The 17962-nt window shown below is 38.3% G+C and overlaps 1 protein-coding gene across 1 annotated transcript; it reads right to left on the bottom strand.

Moving 5' to 3' along the window:
* Nucleotides 1-17059: 17059 nt before the first annotated feature.
* Nucleotides 17060-17647, bottom strand: LOC149299731 (achaete-scute homolog 1-like). Its single transcript, XM_089486025.1, has one exon. It carries the CDS (start codon nucleotides 17645-17647, stop codon nucleotides 17060-17062), a length of 588 nt encoding a protein of 195 aa, XP_089342151.1.
* Between the last annotated feature and the right edge of the window lie 315 nt (nucleotides 17648-17962).

Genomic DNA, 17962 nt, shown 5'->3' with positions numbered 1-17962 from the left:
TTTCGTTTTGTACCCTGTGGGACCGAGGCTGTTTTGACACTTTTGTGGTGCTTGTGTTCAGCTGTAATTTTCTCCTCACCCATTTAGTGTACCCACATAAGTTATATATTGTTTTTTTCAGGACAAGATGGGCTTTCTTCAGATACCATTATTTTGATCGTATCATCTTATTTACTATAAAAAAAAAAAAAAAAACATGGTGAAAAATTGAAAAAAAAACACATTTTAGGACTTTTATTTGAAAAATCTTTTACTCACCTAAAAAAGCAAGAAAAAAAACTAGCTAAATAGATTCTACTACTTGTCCTGAGTTTAGAAATACCCAATGTTTTTATGTTTTTTTGCTGTTTTTTGTAAGTTATAGGGCAATAAGTACAAGCAGCGTTTTATGATTTCCAAATCTTTTTTAACAAATCTGGTCAGTCTGCCTCCATCTCCTCTTTGGAATATCTTTGAAGCCGGTTAACTCAATTTAACCCATTCAAACCATATATTTTTGAAAACTAGACACCCCAGGGTATTCCAAATGCTGTTATTTTAACCCTTTCCATGCACCAATTATAGAACTACACTTTGTCAAACTTTGTAATAGTAATTTTTTTTATTTTTTTTTCACACAAATTGTACTTTAGTTATAGATATACAGGTCCTGGTATATGCCACTGTCAAACAACACGCCAATGTGTGTTCAGGAACATCTCCTGAGTGCAGTGATACCCGACATGCATGGGTTTGTCGGGTTGTTTCAGATTTAAAATGCCACATTTGGGAAGTGCGCTTTTTTTCGCCATTTTGGTCAGTCTGTACCTATGCCCTATCTTTGAGCTAGGCCACTCCAATTTACCCCATCAGCCATTTTTTTTATATATTAGACACCCCTTGGGTATTTGAAGTGCTTTTATTTTAACTCTTTGTTGAGATTTTTGAGAAATTTTAGCACTTGCTCAAAATAAACTTTATTTTTTAATTTTATTTTATTTTTTTAATACTTTTTTTATATTTTTTTTTACACATTTTGCTGGTACTGGATGGTTCATCTAGTGACATCACTGCATAATTATTTTTAAATGTTAGCACATTTTTTTAAAAAATTTTTTTCCATTTTTTATTTATTTTTATTTTTTTTGAATATTTTACTAATCACATAGTGATTAGAAAGCTGGGCTCCATTGACTTGCATGGTTGAATGCAGTACCTGTATTCAACCAGCAAGTGGAGCCAGTTCTCTAGAGGGTCTGGAGACCCTCTAGCGAACTTTTTCGTCTTTATTGTTTTATTTCCCGGGCCGCCGCCATCTTGCTTGATGGCGAAGATCACCGGCAGCGGCGGCTGTGACCGCTCTCCGGAGCGGTCACAGCCCACCCAGAGGTAAGTGTTTGGTGTCGCTGGATGCCTCCTGATCGAGGCATTCCAGCGACACCTAAACGCTTTTAAAACGGGCGTCCGCCGCCATACAATGTATGGCGGCTGTTGACGCCCCGGGAAGGGGCCAGACATGGCCCCCGATGCCGATCTCGGCCTTGCTGAATGCCTCGACATCGAGGCATTGCAGCAAGGCCGTTTAAGCGAAGAAAGTGATCCTTTATCACTTTCTAAGCTTATTTAATTTTTTGACGGTTCAGGACCGTCAAAGGTCATTTAGTGACCTTCTTGTTATGACGGTCCTGAACTGGCAAAGGTCGCGAAGGGGTTAATGCTGACATTACATCTGTTGCAAATGTGTTTTGTTATTATTTATTGCCAGGCAATATGGTTATTATAACACTGGTTTATTTACCCACAAAAAACAAAAAACACTGTTTTTGCAGCATGCTTACACCTGTTTGGTAGGCCTCGTATTATACATTTGTATTATTTGAGCCTGTGACTAGCTCAGCGCACCGACATTTTTTCTTTTCCCTGTTTGCACATATTTGAGGTTGTTGGCGCCTCATCAGTCTGGTTGCAGCTTGCTGTCCAGAGGTTAAATGGGAGGAGGTTTAATTGCACCTCCCCCAGCACATTAATCTGGTTTTGGTAGCAGTATAAACTGCTTTGTGTGCCCACTACGTAGGAGGTGAGAGTAGGTTCTCACCCTATTGAGCGTGTGCCTTGACGTGGCGGGTGAGCTTAATTATGCTTTCGCCAATTAATATAACCAAAACCTCTCATTTATATTATGTTTATGTATTTGTTGCCAACCTTATTAGGTTAAGAAGCGCAGACAGTTTCTGTTTTTTGTATACATTGTACAGCCAATACACTGTTTTTGCAGCATGCTTACACCTGTTTGGTAGGCCTCGTATTATAAATTTGTATTACCGTATTGGCTCGAATATAGGCCGCACTTTTTTCGGCCTATATTCGGCGTCTAGCGCAGGGGACCTGCATCCTACTCCCCGATACGATACGCTTAGACAGCCTCCCCTGCCAGCACTTTCCACGGGGGGGGGGGGTCTCGGCACGGGAGGTTGTTTACCTGCATCGCCGCAGCCGGTGACCGTCCGCACGATGCGTTTTACCTCTGCCCCCAAGACTTACCAGAGGAGACTCCCGGGTGTCTTGCGGGGCCGGCGGGGGACATCTACGCAATACGCGTATACAACTTCCGGTGCCGGCACATCAGCTGAGTGCCGACACCGGAAGTTGTATACACGTATTGCGTAGATGTCCCCCGCCGGCCCCGCAAGACACCCGGGAGTCTCCTCTGGTAAGTCGGGGGGGGGGGGGCAGAGTGGCAGCATATCTCGGGGGGGGGGGACAGTGGCAGCATATCTCGGGGGGGGAGGAGGACAGTGGCAGCATATCTCGGGGGGGGAGAGACAGAGTGGCAGCATATCTCGGGGGGGGGAGACAGAGTGGCAGCATGTTTTTTTGGTGCTTTTTTTAAAGAAAAAAATTTTCTTTAGAAAAGCACCAAACTTTTAGGGTGCGGCCTATATACGGGGGCGGCCTATATCCGAGCCAATACGGTATTTGAGCCTGTGACTAGCTCAGCGCACCGACATTTTTTCTTTTCTTTTTCTTATTTACCCAAAAACCTGACACCCAGGGTTCCTCAGCTTTATAATGTAACTGCGACGAGTTCTGACTGTACATGCGGAGTGACATATTTCAAGACACAGGCGTCTGCATCCACAATCGGGTAGTTAGATGACACCCAACTTTTTTTTATTACGCATCTACTGCCCTCACAATACTATCTAAAATCATTGTTTATAAACTGCAAATAATAAAAAGACCCCTTTGGAGTTTATTCACTAAAGAGAGAACTATGTGTTTTAATGCTCTCATTCAGTAATAATTATAAAATGCCAATGCCAGTTAGTTAAAGGGTGAAGAAATCTGACTAGTTTAACTATACATTATACAGGGCCAGGCAATCTTCTCCTAAACCAGACGCTCATACTGAATTGCGAAGGCAAGGAGCTGAAACACAATCGCCAGCAAACTTTACCTTTAGTGAATAGACAGATATTTCTCGATGTCTGTGTTGCTTTTAAAAGTTCAGCAGTCAAAGTCAATGGCTGGACTGCTTCCCCTACCACCTTTTTTGGACCACTAACAAGGTATTCCTTAAAACAAAGCAAAAAAATAAGATGATTAATGACCTCAAGCATTAAGAAATTCTGGACACATTTTGCCTACAAAGGTGCCTCAGACAGAGAACAGGTATAGATGCTCACTATTAGAATACTTTATGCCCCAGGGACCTTTGACCTAGCATTGATGACAATTCAAGGCAGACCCCAACAATACCAGAAGGGGTGGAATAGTGCATTGTAAGGAAATAATTGTGATCTTATGCTCCCATCAGCTCATAGCACCTCCTTCTCCCTCCCAGTGCAGTAAAGGGATGGAGGTGCAATTTGCTACGGTAGTTTTTTTTTTTCTTCTTCAGCTTGCTTGACAGGCAGAGAGAGGAACGCGTTAATGTTTTCTGACAGGCGACCTCTAATTGTTGAATCTTTTCTATTTTTTTCGCTCTGTGAAATTCTGACCCAGACCAGTAGAAAAACAGTGTTGTACTACTGAAATGTCTGCACTAAACTGCACTCAAAGGGGGTGGGCAGTATTATTCACGAAGATTTCCAACTCTCTTTTTGTCTTTTAACTAACCTTTGAGTTGTATCACAAGACTGGCTGCGCTCCCTATTTGAAAAGGCAGCCCTGTGCGCTAGACAATGGAGGCAAACTGTTTTCCCTGTTAAAGAGATAACTGCCTTTTGGGTTGTACACGGTGAAATTAATCTCCAGCCGCACAGAAATAATTTCTCGCCTTTTCCTTCTATACATTTTTTTTTTTTTTACTCCCTTTCTTCCTTTCCCAGTCACTTGCAAGAGATCACTAGGGGACTGAACGATGAAATAAGAGATTTGAGGATGGGGAAAAACCTTTTCAATGTTAGAAGAAGAAGAAAAAAATACTGAGCCCACAGCAGGACTTTTTTCAAAAGTGTGTTTTTGCCCGTAATAAGGGTGAATGTTAAAATCACCGCTAGAAAATAGCACACTAGAGAGTTTTATATTGATATATTTTTAAAGACGTGTATGTCTTGGGCTGCCAGAATGATTATTATGTTGCCATTACTGAACATAGATTATGTTAATCAATGTATTCGAAGCAGTGCAAGCAGCTTCCAGAAAGCGCAACCTGTCAATCATAGATCTGGCCCATGTCGCTGTGAATTTCTTCACTTACAAAGAGCTTCTGCAGCAGCTGAGTTTGTTTCAAATTCCAGTAGCAGTATGCAACTTTCAAATTGGAGTCACGAGTACGCTCACGGCTATAGTTCATAAATAACAAAACGTAGGTTTTAAAATGCAAGGTTTAACCCTTTGTTTTTGCAGACTAATGGATGGATTCTGTTTACAAAGAAAAAATGACCGATCCCCCCCCCTCCCCAAAAAAATGCAACAGGAAAAAATCTAAGATAGAAACAAGCGATAACATATCATAGTACATAGCCAGACACTGACCTCTTGTGATTAAATGGATCAGCTTTTTCGCCATTGCATGGATATGATACTTTGTGCAGAGGAGGAATAAAGCACCCACCCCCTCTAAGCTCTTTGTGCATTATCTCCTGTAACGCTAACTTCAAAATAAAATGTATTTGCTGAAGACAAACTAGGTGGGGAGTCACTTTTTTTTTTTTGGAGGGACCAGGTGCGTTCATTTTGCCCTCTTGAACTTTTTTTTTCCTGCGGATGAATATTCCAAGTACGCAGGGCAGTCCTCAAACACTTTCGTGAATCATTTATGGCTATAGCAGGGATAGATTGGTGCTCAATAATATTGACACTGATGATAAGGAAAGCTCCAGGCAGGCGTTCAACTTTTTTTTTTCTTCTTCCCCCTCTCCTTTTTTTTTCTTTCTGCCATCTGCAAGCACTTTGTTATCAGTAGCTAAGACGCAGACTTACCTTAACGACCCTTAAACTGTCGTTATCTGAGCGCGGGCAGCAGGGCCGGGGCTGAGGGCTGACAGAAGACGCATGCCTCCAGCCAATCAGCGGCGGCAACGGGGTGGGACGGTATGGAAGCCTAAATAAATCATTAAGCCTGACACGCGCTTAGCAGCCTTAGCTGCCTGCCATTCAATTTGCTTCCTGCCGCTGAGATACAACACGCCTATTGTGAGGGCTGTGTGCACACAAAGCAGGGCATATATAGAGGCATCCAACCTGGGCTTTCGTATAATGCTTCACTACACGCATATAGATTTCATTTTAGAGTATGTTTACACATCCCTGCATACAATACAAGGCGCATGACGACTGAAAAATAGAGACTTACGTATAGATACAAACTAAAATATTTGTGTTCCGCTTGACGTGAACAATAATTCATAAGGTTCTGGAGCAGGTCCCTCCTTTTGTCCCTGTAAGTCCAAATTGTCCTGTTTGCCCATTGTAAAGCGATGCAGAATATGATGGCCCCATATAATTCAACAAATATTAATACTGTTTTTTTCCATGATTTAACCCATTACGTCAAAACATGAAGCTTTCACTTTTATTTGCGGATTATCATGGTAGGAAGTTTAAGAAGCATTTTTCGTAGTAGTTTGTCGTTATTCACAGGTTAGCCTTTATCCAAATCTTTTAATGTATTTGAAGAAAAAAAGTGATGACATCCAATAATTGCCCTGTTTAAAGCAGTGCCAAATTCTATAAATTTCCATTCAATTTCCTGATTGGAGCTGTCTCAAAAATCCTTAAAGAAATTGGCTGTTTTTCTTTTTTAATCTTTCGTCTTTAAACACCGATTCTATATGGTTAGATTGGCCACTTTGTATATTAGGCTGTTGCCAATACTATGGCAAAAACCTATAGGCTAATGCAAGGCGCACCGAGCCATGTGTCTTCTGTGTGGTCCCACCTACTGTGAACTGAGTTGATGTGTAGGTATGAAGGGTGGTTAAATCTACTCCCTGGCTCCATTCCCAGGAATGAATTGGAATTAATAGCATTTCTCCAAAATTAATTTTGGAAAAAGGGGACAAGTTGAGAAATATCTGCTGATAGGCCATGGGCCACCTAGACATAGTCTAATATCGTACTTATGATTATATATAACGAAAGCGTGCGTAAATCAAAGATCTCTTGTTGGCAGCTAGGCTCACTGAACTTTTTCTTACCATCTGCATCAAAATGAAAGGATGAATTGGACATGAAATACTTTGTTTAATACAAAGAAGGACACAGCATGGCTCCTTTATTCGAATTCAACTCAGAAATGACTTCAATCCATCGCCCTTAACCAAACCCAGCATCCCCTCATTAAAAAAAGGAAGTCCATGTTTTGTCTTATCTAGGTTATATAAGTGTGAGGACAAAAGGTTTGAATATGAATAAAAATAAAGAGATAATATACACTTGTCTGGATCCAGTCAAGCTTAACCTAAGAGACACACAATTTCTTTTTTATTATTATTATTTTGTACTTAGCTCTTTCCTATTTCTTTTTCACTTTTAATTTGTACTGGTAATGCAAACTATATACTATTCCCAATGTAAAGTCTATTATTTGCAGGACAAAATGTGAACTAATAGTGAAACAAAGTTAATTATATGTTTGTTACAATATCAATAATTTTTTGTGTGCCATATTGTAAAGCAAACTGCTAAATAAACTACTTCACCACCTTTTAAAATTTTAGATGTTTAGATAATACATAAGATGTTTTGATCTGTCGAAAAACATTTGAAAACTTTTTCCTGCAAAGGTGCTATTGTACTTAAACAAACCATTGTTTTGTGTCACATGACAATTAAGTGTTCCCATCATAAATTATAAATTAGGAGAAGCTGCAGCTCCAGAGCAGTAGCACAACACCCACTCTCTGGTTCCATTTTAGTGCCACACATTGATTAAAGCAGGAAATCTGTATCAAGAAAGCCTAATTGAAAACTCACACAGGGTGAACGCTGGAGCTGACGGACGATAAGTATACCTCATGGGCACAGGGAGCAGTGGAACACATCTCCTGCAAGCCAAGGCTAGGCTCTTAGTAATTTTCTCAAATATAATGATTAAAGTGAAGAAAATAGGGCACAGATTTAGCAAAACATACACTTGCGTGCACAAAATATTTGTTTATTTGAATACTTTGGAACAATAAAAAATGTGATATATTTGTGTCACCCTTAATCAAAGAGTGTCCAAAAACAGAAGTTAAATCTTCGTTGGTGGCGCCAGCTATTGGCAAGCTGCATCCCTTATCCAAATGCTGGTATAGATTTTATTTTAGTGAATAAACCGCCTCATTACATTCTAGTTTATCACTTGCTTATAAACAAGCACCTTTATATAACCTGTCTAATCTGCCGTTATTTTTGGAAAATTTGGGGAATTTAGAACTGTCTTAAATACATAATTTTAATAATGTGTAATCTGACAAATTTGTTGCACTACTAAACATATTATTTATTATGTGTCTTTTGAATCTAGTATCTCAATGCATTTTTGTTCTTTAAGTAACTTTGATTTATTTTTCAAAAGGTTGTTAGCTATGTGAGATTGCATAATTAACTTGTAGTAATTCAAAGACCTTTGTACAAAAAGAGTCACAGAATTACATTATTTAATTTAAAGTAAATAAAGAGCATGAAAATCAGATCTTTATTGTTTTGCTGAAAAAATAAAATAAAATTACAAATACTCCAGGTGTAGATTTAAAGGGTCAGATTACAAGGTCACTTTTCACAAGCCCATATTACTGAACAAACAAAAGCGATTGCCGTGTTTCTGGCATAAGGGGTTCAGGAATAACCATATTCATTCTTTTCTTTACAGAGGTAAAGGTGAGTAATTATTTTTACATAAACAAATGTATATTTATAACTTACCGTACTTGCTTAACAAATGTCGTCTTTTATTCAGACAACAGATCTGTGGCACAGCCGACTAAGCCTATGGGCTTGTCACTCACTCCCACTCTCTTACATGCTCTTACACACTTTCACACTCTCATTCACTCTCTCACACCCTCATGCTCCCATTCACACTCTCTGTCAATGTCATTCTACCTTCTCCACTGGCCACTTCCATGTCCCTGTCTCCTTTTCCGCTGCCTCTTCCTGTTCCTTCTTGTTTGCAGGAGTACTTCGATAACGTAACTGATACAAGGAAGAAACAGACGAAGAAAGAAGTCTGAAAAATAAAATGCAAGAAAAGGAGCGGAGCTGTGAAAAAGGAGACAAGGATGCGGAAGCTGTCAGCGAAGAACGTAGGGAGATGTTGACAGAGTGTGAGAGAGTGTAGGAGCAACAAAAGCAAAAACAGTGGGTTTTTTTTTCTTTCCAATAGGGTTGTCTTATATTCAGGTCTTTTTTTTCCTTTCATTAAGATCCTTGGGGGTCATCTTACTATCAGGGTCATCTTATAATTAAGCAAATATGATACATTTCCTTGTTTTAAATATACTTGTAATTAATGCTATCATATAGTTTTATGGTACATTCTGTTGTATTATACAATACAATTATGGATAAGTTGCCTGCATATTTTACCAATGTAAAAATGGATGCATGTCTAAATTTTCTTACTGTATTAGCCTCTACCACTTCTGCTGGGAGGCTGATCCATTTGTCTACCACCCTCTCAGTAAAGTAAAACTTCCTTACTTTACATCCAAGCCTCTAGGTTTTGATCATGATCTCTTGTTGTCTTCCTTTGAAATAAACATTCCTCATGTACATTGTTAAAAAGTATTTAAATGTATCTGTCACACTATTCTTGTCTCTATAGCACTTTTCCAAATTAGAGAGCTGTATCATGTCAATTGTGCAAGGAAGAAATCAATCGAACTACAGTATGTTCAAGGAAGAATAAAACTTTAATTTATATGAGTAAGTGATAGGCTTGTAAAGCAAACTCACCACCCCCAACCACTCCCACCCAACACAAACAGACTCTAACACATTATGTGTGTAACACACTTACACATGCAAACAGTAACACATACAGACTGCGCTTATTCTTAGGGCAGCTGCCATGCTACTGCAGTGGGGTCATGTAATGTAGTGTTATGTGACCCTGCTGAGCCCTGTCTTGGCAGATATATATCTCACCTGTTGTTTCTATAAGTCAAATTGTTATGTTATATACTACTTGTTATGTCCATTGTACAGCGCTCTGAAATATGATGGAGCTATATAAAACAATATAAATGATTTAAAAAGACATGATAAAGAAAAATAGCATAGATAGTCCCGGTAGATAGATAAATTCTGCAGGAGAATGACCACCAGCTACATACTTTAAATGAACCTTTGATTTATACCTTTTTTCTACTGGAAAATATACTCATTTGGTGGTGTTTATTATCTCATATATGAATGATAATTCTTTGATATTCTAAAGCAGGTTCAATAGGAAGTATTTTTTTTAATGAAATGAAATACATAAAATTCAAAAATAAAAAGTTCTTAACTGCTACAGTGTGTATTTGTTACAAATGTGTTAAGTAGATTAAACATTAAAACTCAAGTGCAAAATATTAATTTATAATTGGTGTAATCAAGTTTTTTTTTATAATATATTAATCCACTTGAATGTTTACCATTATGATTTTGTTATAGATCAAGGCAAGTATAGCGATTAGTAATGTCAAGGCTAACCTATTTTAATTCAATAAGAATAGCATCCACAGTTTCCCAAAGAAGAGATATTTATTATTATTATTATTATTATTATTAAACAGCACCATATATTAAAGTCGGGGATTGTTGGAGATTGCATACATAACCCCCCCCCCAAAAAAAAATTGAATATCATAATTGTATTATGAAACATAATTCCCCACTTTTAAAGTTATGGAGGTATAAGATGAATCTCTTTTATCTTCAGTTTAATGACAATCCTTTTAAGCATGGTGCTTACACTTATGGAACAAGTGCAGATGTCCCCAGCTGTAAATCTTACTTAATCTGGTCTAAGGTGAACATGCTGGACATTATATGGAATCTTGACAAGAGTTGTCTTCCAATGATGGAAAATCTATTTTGTTCACAGTTGGAAATACCACTTGGGACTCTATAAAGTGCTTACCTCCAATGAGCTAAGCTGGGGTTTACTAACATGTGGACATCACTGTTTAGCTGTTGTCTGGATAGAAAAGGATCTAAATCTTTAATTTGAAATAGTTTAGGCCTTCACTCCATGAGGTATATTTAACATTGCCCTTTTACTTAATACTTGGCAGCATGGTGTCCACTACTCTTATATTGCACTTAAAATGTCATACAATGTACATTGAATTTTTAATTAGTCTGTCAGTGATTCACCTATATGTTTAGTGTCTAACCCTACATGTGAAGATCAAAAGGAGCAAAGATTGGATTTTCACTCAGCTTACTTTTTAGTTAATATGTTGTACCAGCATTTTTGGGTCAGGCTTCTTTACTATGATATAGATTAAGTTCTAATAAAACACATGTTGAATAGACAGAACGTAGACAACTGTATCTTCCATTCCATCTGAAAGATAAAGACATACAGGACATTATATTTCATCATGCCCTTTAGGTAGGGTATAAAAAGTTATTTTGTATTTCATATATGTATACAATTGCATATAAGCTTAAAAATAAGAGAAATATTGGATTTATGTGCATTAAGGAGCAGGAGATAATTTGACCATCCACTTTGCTCTGAGGATAACATGTTGTGGTAAACTCAGGGATCGAGTTCCCATTAGATGGCCAAAGTATGTGCTTAGGGAGCCATGATTTAGAGTAACATGTAGGAGACAAGGGTAAGGGATTTAACTGTTGACCCATCCATCATGTGTCCTCCTTGAATAAATGCTATTCACTTTCCACACATTTTCCCTGATGTCCTATCCATTCTATGGCCTGTCACTCAAGGCCTTTCATTTTTAACATGCAGGGATTCCAGTGATGGTGAAGGGTTTCTTGAATGAAAATCTAACCCCGTATAGGATTACTTAAAAAAGGAAATATATAAATGGGGGAGGGGCACCAAGTGGAAAAAGAGAGATCGGGTGTTAAGCGAAGATCCAATAAATTAAAGCAATGGTTCCCAACCAGGTCCTCAAGGCACAGTAACAGAGCATTATTTATTAGCCACCACAACCTATTTTAACAGGGAGTTTAAATAACCTGGACTGTTAAGGATTGGGTTGGGAAACAGCACATGAAAAAGTGAAACAAGAGGATTCATACTAGATCAAGCATGGACAGAAAAGTAATGGAGAAGTGGAGGGAGAAGAGGTGGGAAATAGTCTGTTATTTATGAACAGAACATGTACAAAGTCAATTAAATGAAAACTGAGCAGTTTTGTAAATCAAAGGTATCTAATCTGATTCTCATCTAACTGTGGTGACTATACAAGATTTCGAAACAATCAATCAACAATGTTTATATTGATTTTCAATACTCTGTAAGTGACAGTCAACCCTACAACTGTCCAAGTGCTGTGAAACTATCATTTTAAGGACTCCTAGTCAGTGGCTGTGATTTATAGGAGTTGTTTAAATGTGATGTGTTTTACACCTGTGAAGGATCATTCAGCGGTTTACAACTTGTTAATAGCACTTTACAATATGTATAATGATTGAAACTGTTACACATTCAACCATGAAACAGTTCTACCATCCAAACAATTCTGAGTGGTCAATGGCTTGATCTCTCCCCTACCTAGTGTTTATATTTAATCATAGGTACTGTAAAGGCTATAGAGGCTGCTTTAATCCCCACTCCCTCTATTTTGCCCAATGTGGAATACTGCACATTGATGCATAATGTAGAAAATAAGCCCAAAACTATTTTGACCTGAAAGGAAGGTTACTGACAATTAGTGATTTTGATTTAATTTTGATTTAATTGATTTCTCTCTCAAAAATACTTTTCACAGAAAATATTGTAAAGAGTGTCAGCGGCCATGTTTCTTCTGGATCAATAAATATGGATATTTGAAATGATTTAACCATGCTATGTAAATTATGATATCATTGTCTCTATTTAAATGCCATGTCAATTAAATGTTATAATAATATTTTGGGGGATGACTGGCAAAGGGCAATTATCTCCTTGGGCAGCTCTCATTAGAAAATTTTCTGCGTGTTTTTCTAAAATTCAAAGAACAAGGAATTTGGGCACCATTTACACCCTGGCAGGGTCATTTCTATGCTCCTCTGATGTGCTTTCTATCTCACCAATTCTTGGTATATGTGTGTGTTGTACATGACAATACACAATGAGTGTACAATATGCAGCTTGATTGGGCTTTTGCCCCTGTAATAATTCTGCCACTAGTCACCTGGGTAATTGTATCTAATGCTTTTCCTTTCCCCTAACATTGATTGTCAGATACCTCTTAGATTAAACTGATACTGAAATTAATAGGAAGTCCCTATACACTGGTGGACAAAGTGTAAGGTTTAATGGTGTTAATGCTAGTAGCAGAGCCTACAGTGTCAAATATCTTTAAAGGAACTGTCAACTATTAGAACTTTACATTTATTAACAAAACATAAAAATGTCTATATGATGTGTTAATATTGAGTTAATATTTTGAAATGGTTTAGCAGTTATGAAGATATAGAAACTGCAGTTAATCGGTCTCATAAGTCACTTGTTGAAATATAAAGCATTTAAACACAATTAAGGGTTGAAAACAGAGTTTATCTACTGTTTTCTAGTTATTTGGTGATATTTAAAAAAATATATATAAAAACAAGTGAGACTAAGCATTAAGTGCTTTTTCTTAGTTTTTCTTCTTCCCTAGTGCATTGTATTTTATTTTTTGAATGTTTAACCCTAGATATATGAACTTTATAATTTAAATGTAGTCTTTGCCAAAAATCTTGTAAAATGTTCCATATCATTTGTATTACACTAAAGATCTTACATTGTGTAACAAAGAAGTATTTAAAGCTTTTGATCCTGTACAACAGAAGGGGGACTATGTGGTCAGAGTGGGGAGCTGTATTGTGTACACTCCAATTCTGAGAATAATTGTGTGCCATCACCAAACAAACATGAATGCTACAAAATACTGCAAATAAACACAAAATGTTGTGTGTGGATCCCACAGACACTACTGACATTATTAATTATGGTTTTATATACTTACAATGTTTTGGAGTTTATTTGGTCAAATGCAAACACATCAGAATGAGTATCAACTGCAGCCCATCATCTTTGCTGCATATAGCAGCAGTTAGTTCAAGAAGAGCCATCAAGCAAAACTGAAAGAGAAAAGGAGGTATGAGTATTGTGCCAAGTTGTTATTTTACTGTCTAAAATACTTTAATACATTGAAGGGGCCACTTTGGTGTTGTATCTCTAACTCCACCTGTATGCAGCTTTTCTTCCATACGAGCAAATAATTATATATATATATATATATATTATATAATCAAAACTTTAGCAAGAAAACAAAGGAGTCTGGAGAATGTAATTTAATGTGGCTTTTTTAGATTATGCAAAAGAACTTGGTGCTTATGGTATTCTCCACATATAACAATAAGCGTGCATCCCAAAAACTGATTTAAAAAAATGTAAGCATGATTGCTCATACTTGACCTTTACCCGTGGGGTTGTAAAACTCCTTCTGTTCAAAGGAGAAAACAAGAAGAAAAGATTTATAACCCAGGAAGGTGCCATTTGCCTGTAATATTCATGTTTGCTCAATGCAAAAGCAGAATGGCTAACTCATAACTGTGAAGTTTATTTGAGTGCAGACTGCACATTTGTGTACCTCTATCTATAATTATATATATATATATATATATATATATATATATATATATATATATATAATCTTCACCTAACAAATAGAGACACAAATATTACTAACCACCCGAGCGTGAAGGATAGTGTTAAGACAAATAAAAGATACATAATTGATGAAGACTTGCAATGTGTAAAGAGTTTACAAGAGGAATGCAGTAAGATGTGGATGTGAATGCTTGAGGCTCATTGCTGCTTTTTAAACATATACTGCACATGGTGGAAGGTCCTGATTTATAGAGTTTCCAAATGCTAACTGAACACTGCTTGTCAGAGGCTGCATGAATAGCTGTCCCTGCTAATAGAAGAAAGCTCTTTGTGTTGCTAAGGGAGCAGAGTAGATATAATGAGATTTACTCCAATCCTTCTTTGCCCTTTCCTATTTTAAGTAAAATTGTGTGTTTTTGTGAGATTCTCAGTCCGTCTTATACATTGTAGCAAACAACAGCTTAACTTTGCCTTTAGTTTAATGAGTCTGGATATTTACTATTCAATAGGGACCAATGGAACACCTGTCTACACAAGGAGGAAGAACAGCCCTCCACCCTCCCCTTTTGTGGAGGATGAAACATTATCCTAATGTTATATTCATAGACATAAATGCCTTGTTACACTTTCTTTGCTTGTTACAAAGTTACAAAAGAGTAAGGAGGAAAGTAAATAAAAAAAATGGAAAGTGAGGAGATCTTAAAGAAAAAGTGCATTAGGCAGCAGTCAGCTAAACAAAGCATTCAAAATATATGTATTAGAATAAAGCATACTTTAAGGGTTTCAACACAACTCAAGCAAATGTGTTAATGAATTTGTTGTATGATTGTGTATTTTATGGACCCCTATTGAAGCTGCCATGGAATTGTGTTGACTGAGTGCATGAAGGTCTCTGTAAGAGCGATTTAAATCGGGGGTATGGATGTACAAACAGAGGCAGGACAGATTTTTAGCTGTGCACTGCACGGTGGCTCTGTGTCTTTTGTTGGATCCTGTAAGCTTCACTTTGCGCTTGACTTGATGCACGCAAACCGAATTTGCAAGTAATTTAGAAAGGGGGCAAGAATCCAGGCAAAAACAAAACGGGACTATCATTCTGGTCACGTCCTCCCTAACTGACAACAAGCTACTCAGCCAAAAAAAAAAAAACCCTCCAACAAATTTCTTTTTGAATCTTGGTAATTGGGTACTTGTACAGGCAGATCACGCTTTTTTGGACGGAGTGACATGCTTATAGATCGGTGTCTCTGTTCCAGCAGACTCCTACCCCCCACTTTAAGATATTTCTTAGAAAGTGTGTGTTGGGAGGGGGGGTATTAAAAGGTTTTTTTTTTTACTGCAGAATTCTTTAAGACTATATAATAAAATATGAAGTTGTAAGAAGTTAATTTTATATAAGTCCAAATTTTGTATTCCATGAAAAAATAAAATGTGTCCTGAAAACATAAGTTCTGGGTTTTTGTCTTAGAATGGATGTTAGGTATAGAGCGCCCTCTTCTTTGAGGATGTTTTTTGGGCTCTCTTTTAATGTTTGCTGATGCCAAGACAATGCAACCATCAATCAATTGGTTCTTTTCAAGTGAGGAATAGCAAACAATCAGTACCCATCTTTGCTGTGTCTGTACTAAAATAGACACATCAACTAGGAACATCCCACCATTCTACTCACTGGTCCATAACCTGGCATGTCAATATGTACTAAAGAAGAATAAAATAAATTAAAAAATAAAAACATTAATATTCAGGATTTTTTTTATATAAAACGTTTATTATGAAACTAATATGTAAAAAAACATAGTTATGCAGGACCTCTGTAAGATTTTTTGTCATAAAACAGTAAGAAAAAGGCAGTGGCATATGGTTTCGAAAGGCAGTGTAGAAACAACAAACCACTATTTTGTGTTTGGACAATAGCTGCATAAACTTTGTTCACTGTGAACATTGTTTAATAACACAATTATTACATTAACAAAACTTTCTATAAAGTAAGACACGTTGGTGCTAAAGTACTTCAGTAGGAATTCCAACCCCACCTTTAAAAAAAGGAGTGTCCTTTACAAATCCACATACAAAATGGCAGTGGCAAGGTAGTATAGACTAGAAGGTCTACATACGAAGAGGTAATAATAAGCATTACATAATAATGTATCCAGATATACAAACTTTTTTATACGATTTGTACAAAACTTCTATAAATCTCTCTTATGTACAAAAATAGCTTAATATATCCCATCAAAATGACAGGGATAGATAGAAATAGATTTTTTATAATTAAAAAAAAAATCATAAAACGATTGGAAGCATTCGAAGATGAAAGTAGTACATGAAAACGTAGAGGGGGTTCTTTGAATAATAGCATAGTTTGAATGGAAACTCCTCAATTCGTGATCCCCGACCTGCATCTTCAGTCAGTAAAGGGCATTGAGTTATTATGTTTGGGTAGCCCTGTGCTGTGGTCAGGATCTTTTGTGGCAGACAGCATCTCTTCCAACAGCTGAACTCATTGTGTTCTTCGCAACGCCACAATCTGGAATGTCTATTTATCCTGTGGATCCAAACTGGAGTGCAAATGTAGTGCTTCAGTGTTCTCGGAAAGACTCCTGTGTTCTTCCGAGCAGAAAGACGAATCTGCAGCAGTTCTAGAATATAAAAAAAAGACTATTAATATACTGTAGATGTTGCGCAATAGTTGATATAAATACATCAGAAGATGTAGCAGAACAATCAAGACCTTAAACGAATTTTAGAAACCAGGAAAGATTACAATGTATCTTACAAGTCACAGATCGTATCATTGTAAAAGGCAACTCACCTGCTTCTTTCAGCTCAGAACCAGTTGGTGAAGTCTAGCAGTTCTTGTTCTTCCGGACTCAGTGGGTCATAGGATCCTTCATCTGAAGAATAGGACGAGACAGGGGAGCCTGCCATAGAGTTCATGTCGTGGGTGTAGTTGGGGGAGATGGTGGGTGACAGGACTCCGGACTGGAAAGCGGCACTGACAGCATCATGCTCGTCCAGAAGTTGTTGCAGCGCTCGGATGTACTCTACAGCTGAGCGCAGGGTCTCCACCTTGCTCATCTTCTTGTTGGCTGCCCCATTGGGGACATGCTCCCGGAGGGTGGCGAAGCCCAGGTTCACCAGCTTCACTCTGTTCCTCTCCCTCTCGTTCCTCCGGGCCACGGCGGCTGGCTGCTGCTGGGGCAGGCTGTACCCGAAGCCGTTAAAGTTTAGCCTCCTCTTGCACCTCATGAGTTCCGGGGAGGACGAGCGCTGTCTCTTCACCTGCTTTGACAAAGATTTGCCAGCTGCTTGATGCCCCTCGGACGGGCTGAGCTGCATGCTCTGTGCAAAGAAGCATGCAGGCTGCAGGAAGTGCTGGCTGGAGCCACTCTCCACCTTGGCAGTGCTGTCCATTTGGCTGGCTGCGTGAGGAGTGACGGAGCTGTGGGAGTGCTGTGCGAGACTCGTGTCGTTCGCGTGTTGCTGCTCTGGCAGTGCGGGGGATGCAGTGTGAGAGGCGAGCCCCGCGTTCGGTCCCGCACGTTCCCTGGCTCGCTGCACTGAGTGCTGGGGTCGCACGGCCGCCGCTGCCTTTTCAATGGGCACAAGCCCCACGCGCTCCGCATGGCCCCGCCCCGCTCCCCGGGCTCCATTCTCTTTGGTTTGTTGTTCCAGTGCGTGCGCCTGGCGCGTGCCGCTGCGAGCGCTGAATAAACAACTGCAGACAGA

The sequence above is a fragment of the Sceloporus occidentalis genome, unplaced genomic scaffold, assembly GCF_023333645.1.
Source record: "Sceloporus occidentalis isolate IW3139 unplaced genomic scaffold, rSceOcc1.0.p SCAF_28, whole genome shotgun sequence".
Classification (NCBI taxonomy): Eukaryota; Metazoa; Chordata; class Lepidosauria; order Squamata; family Phrynosomatidae; genus Sceloporus; species Sceloporus occidentalis.
The sequence above is the reverse complement of the archived record's forward strand: the minus strand, read 5'-3'. Positions and strand labels throughout refer to the sequence as shown.

What these genes read in the sequence shown, in the direction of transcription:
- LOC149299731 (XM_089486025.1), bottom strand. Translation starts at nt 17,647, where the DNA reads ATGGACAGCACTGCCAAGGTGGAGAGTGGCTCCAGCCAGCACTTCCTG.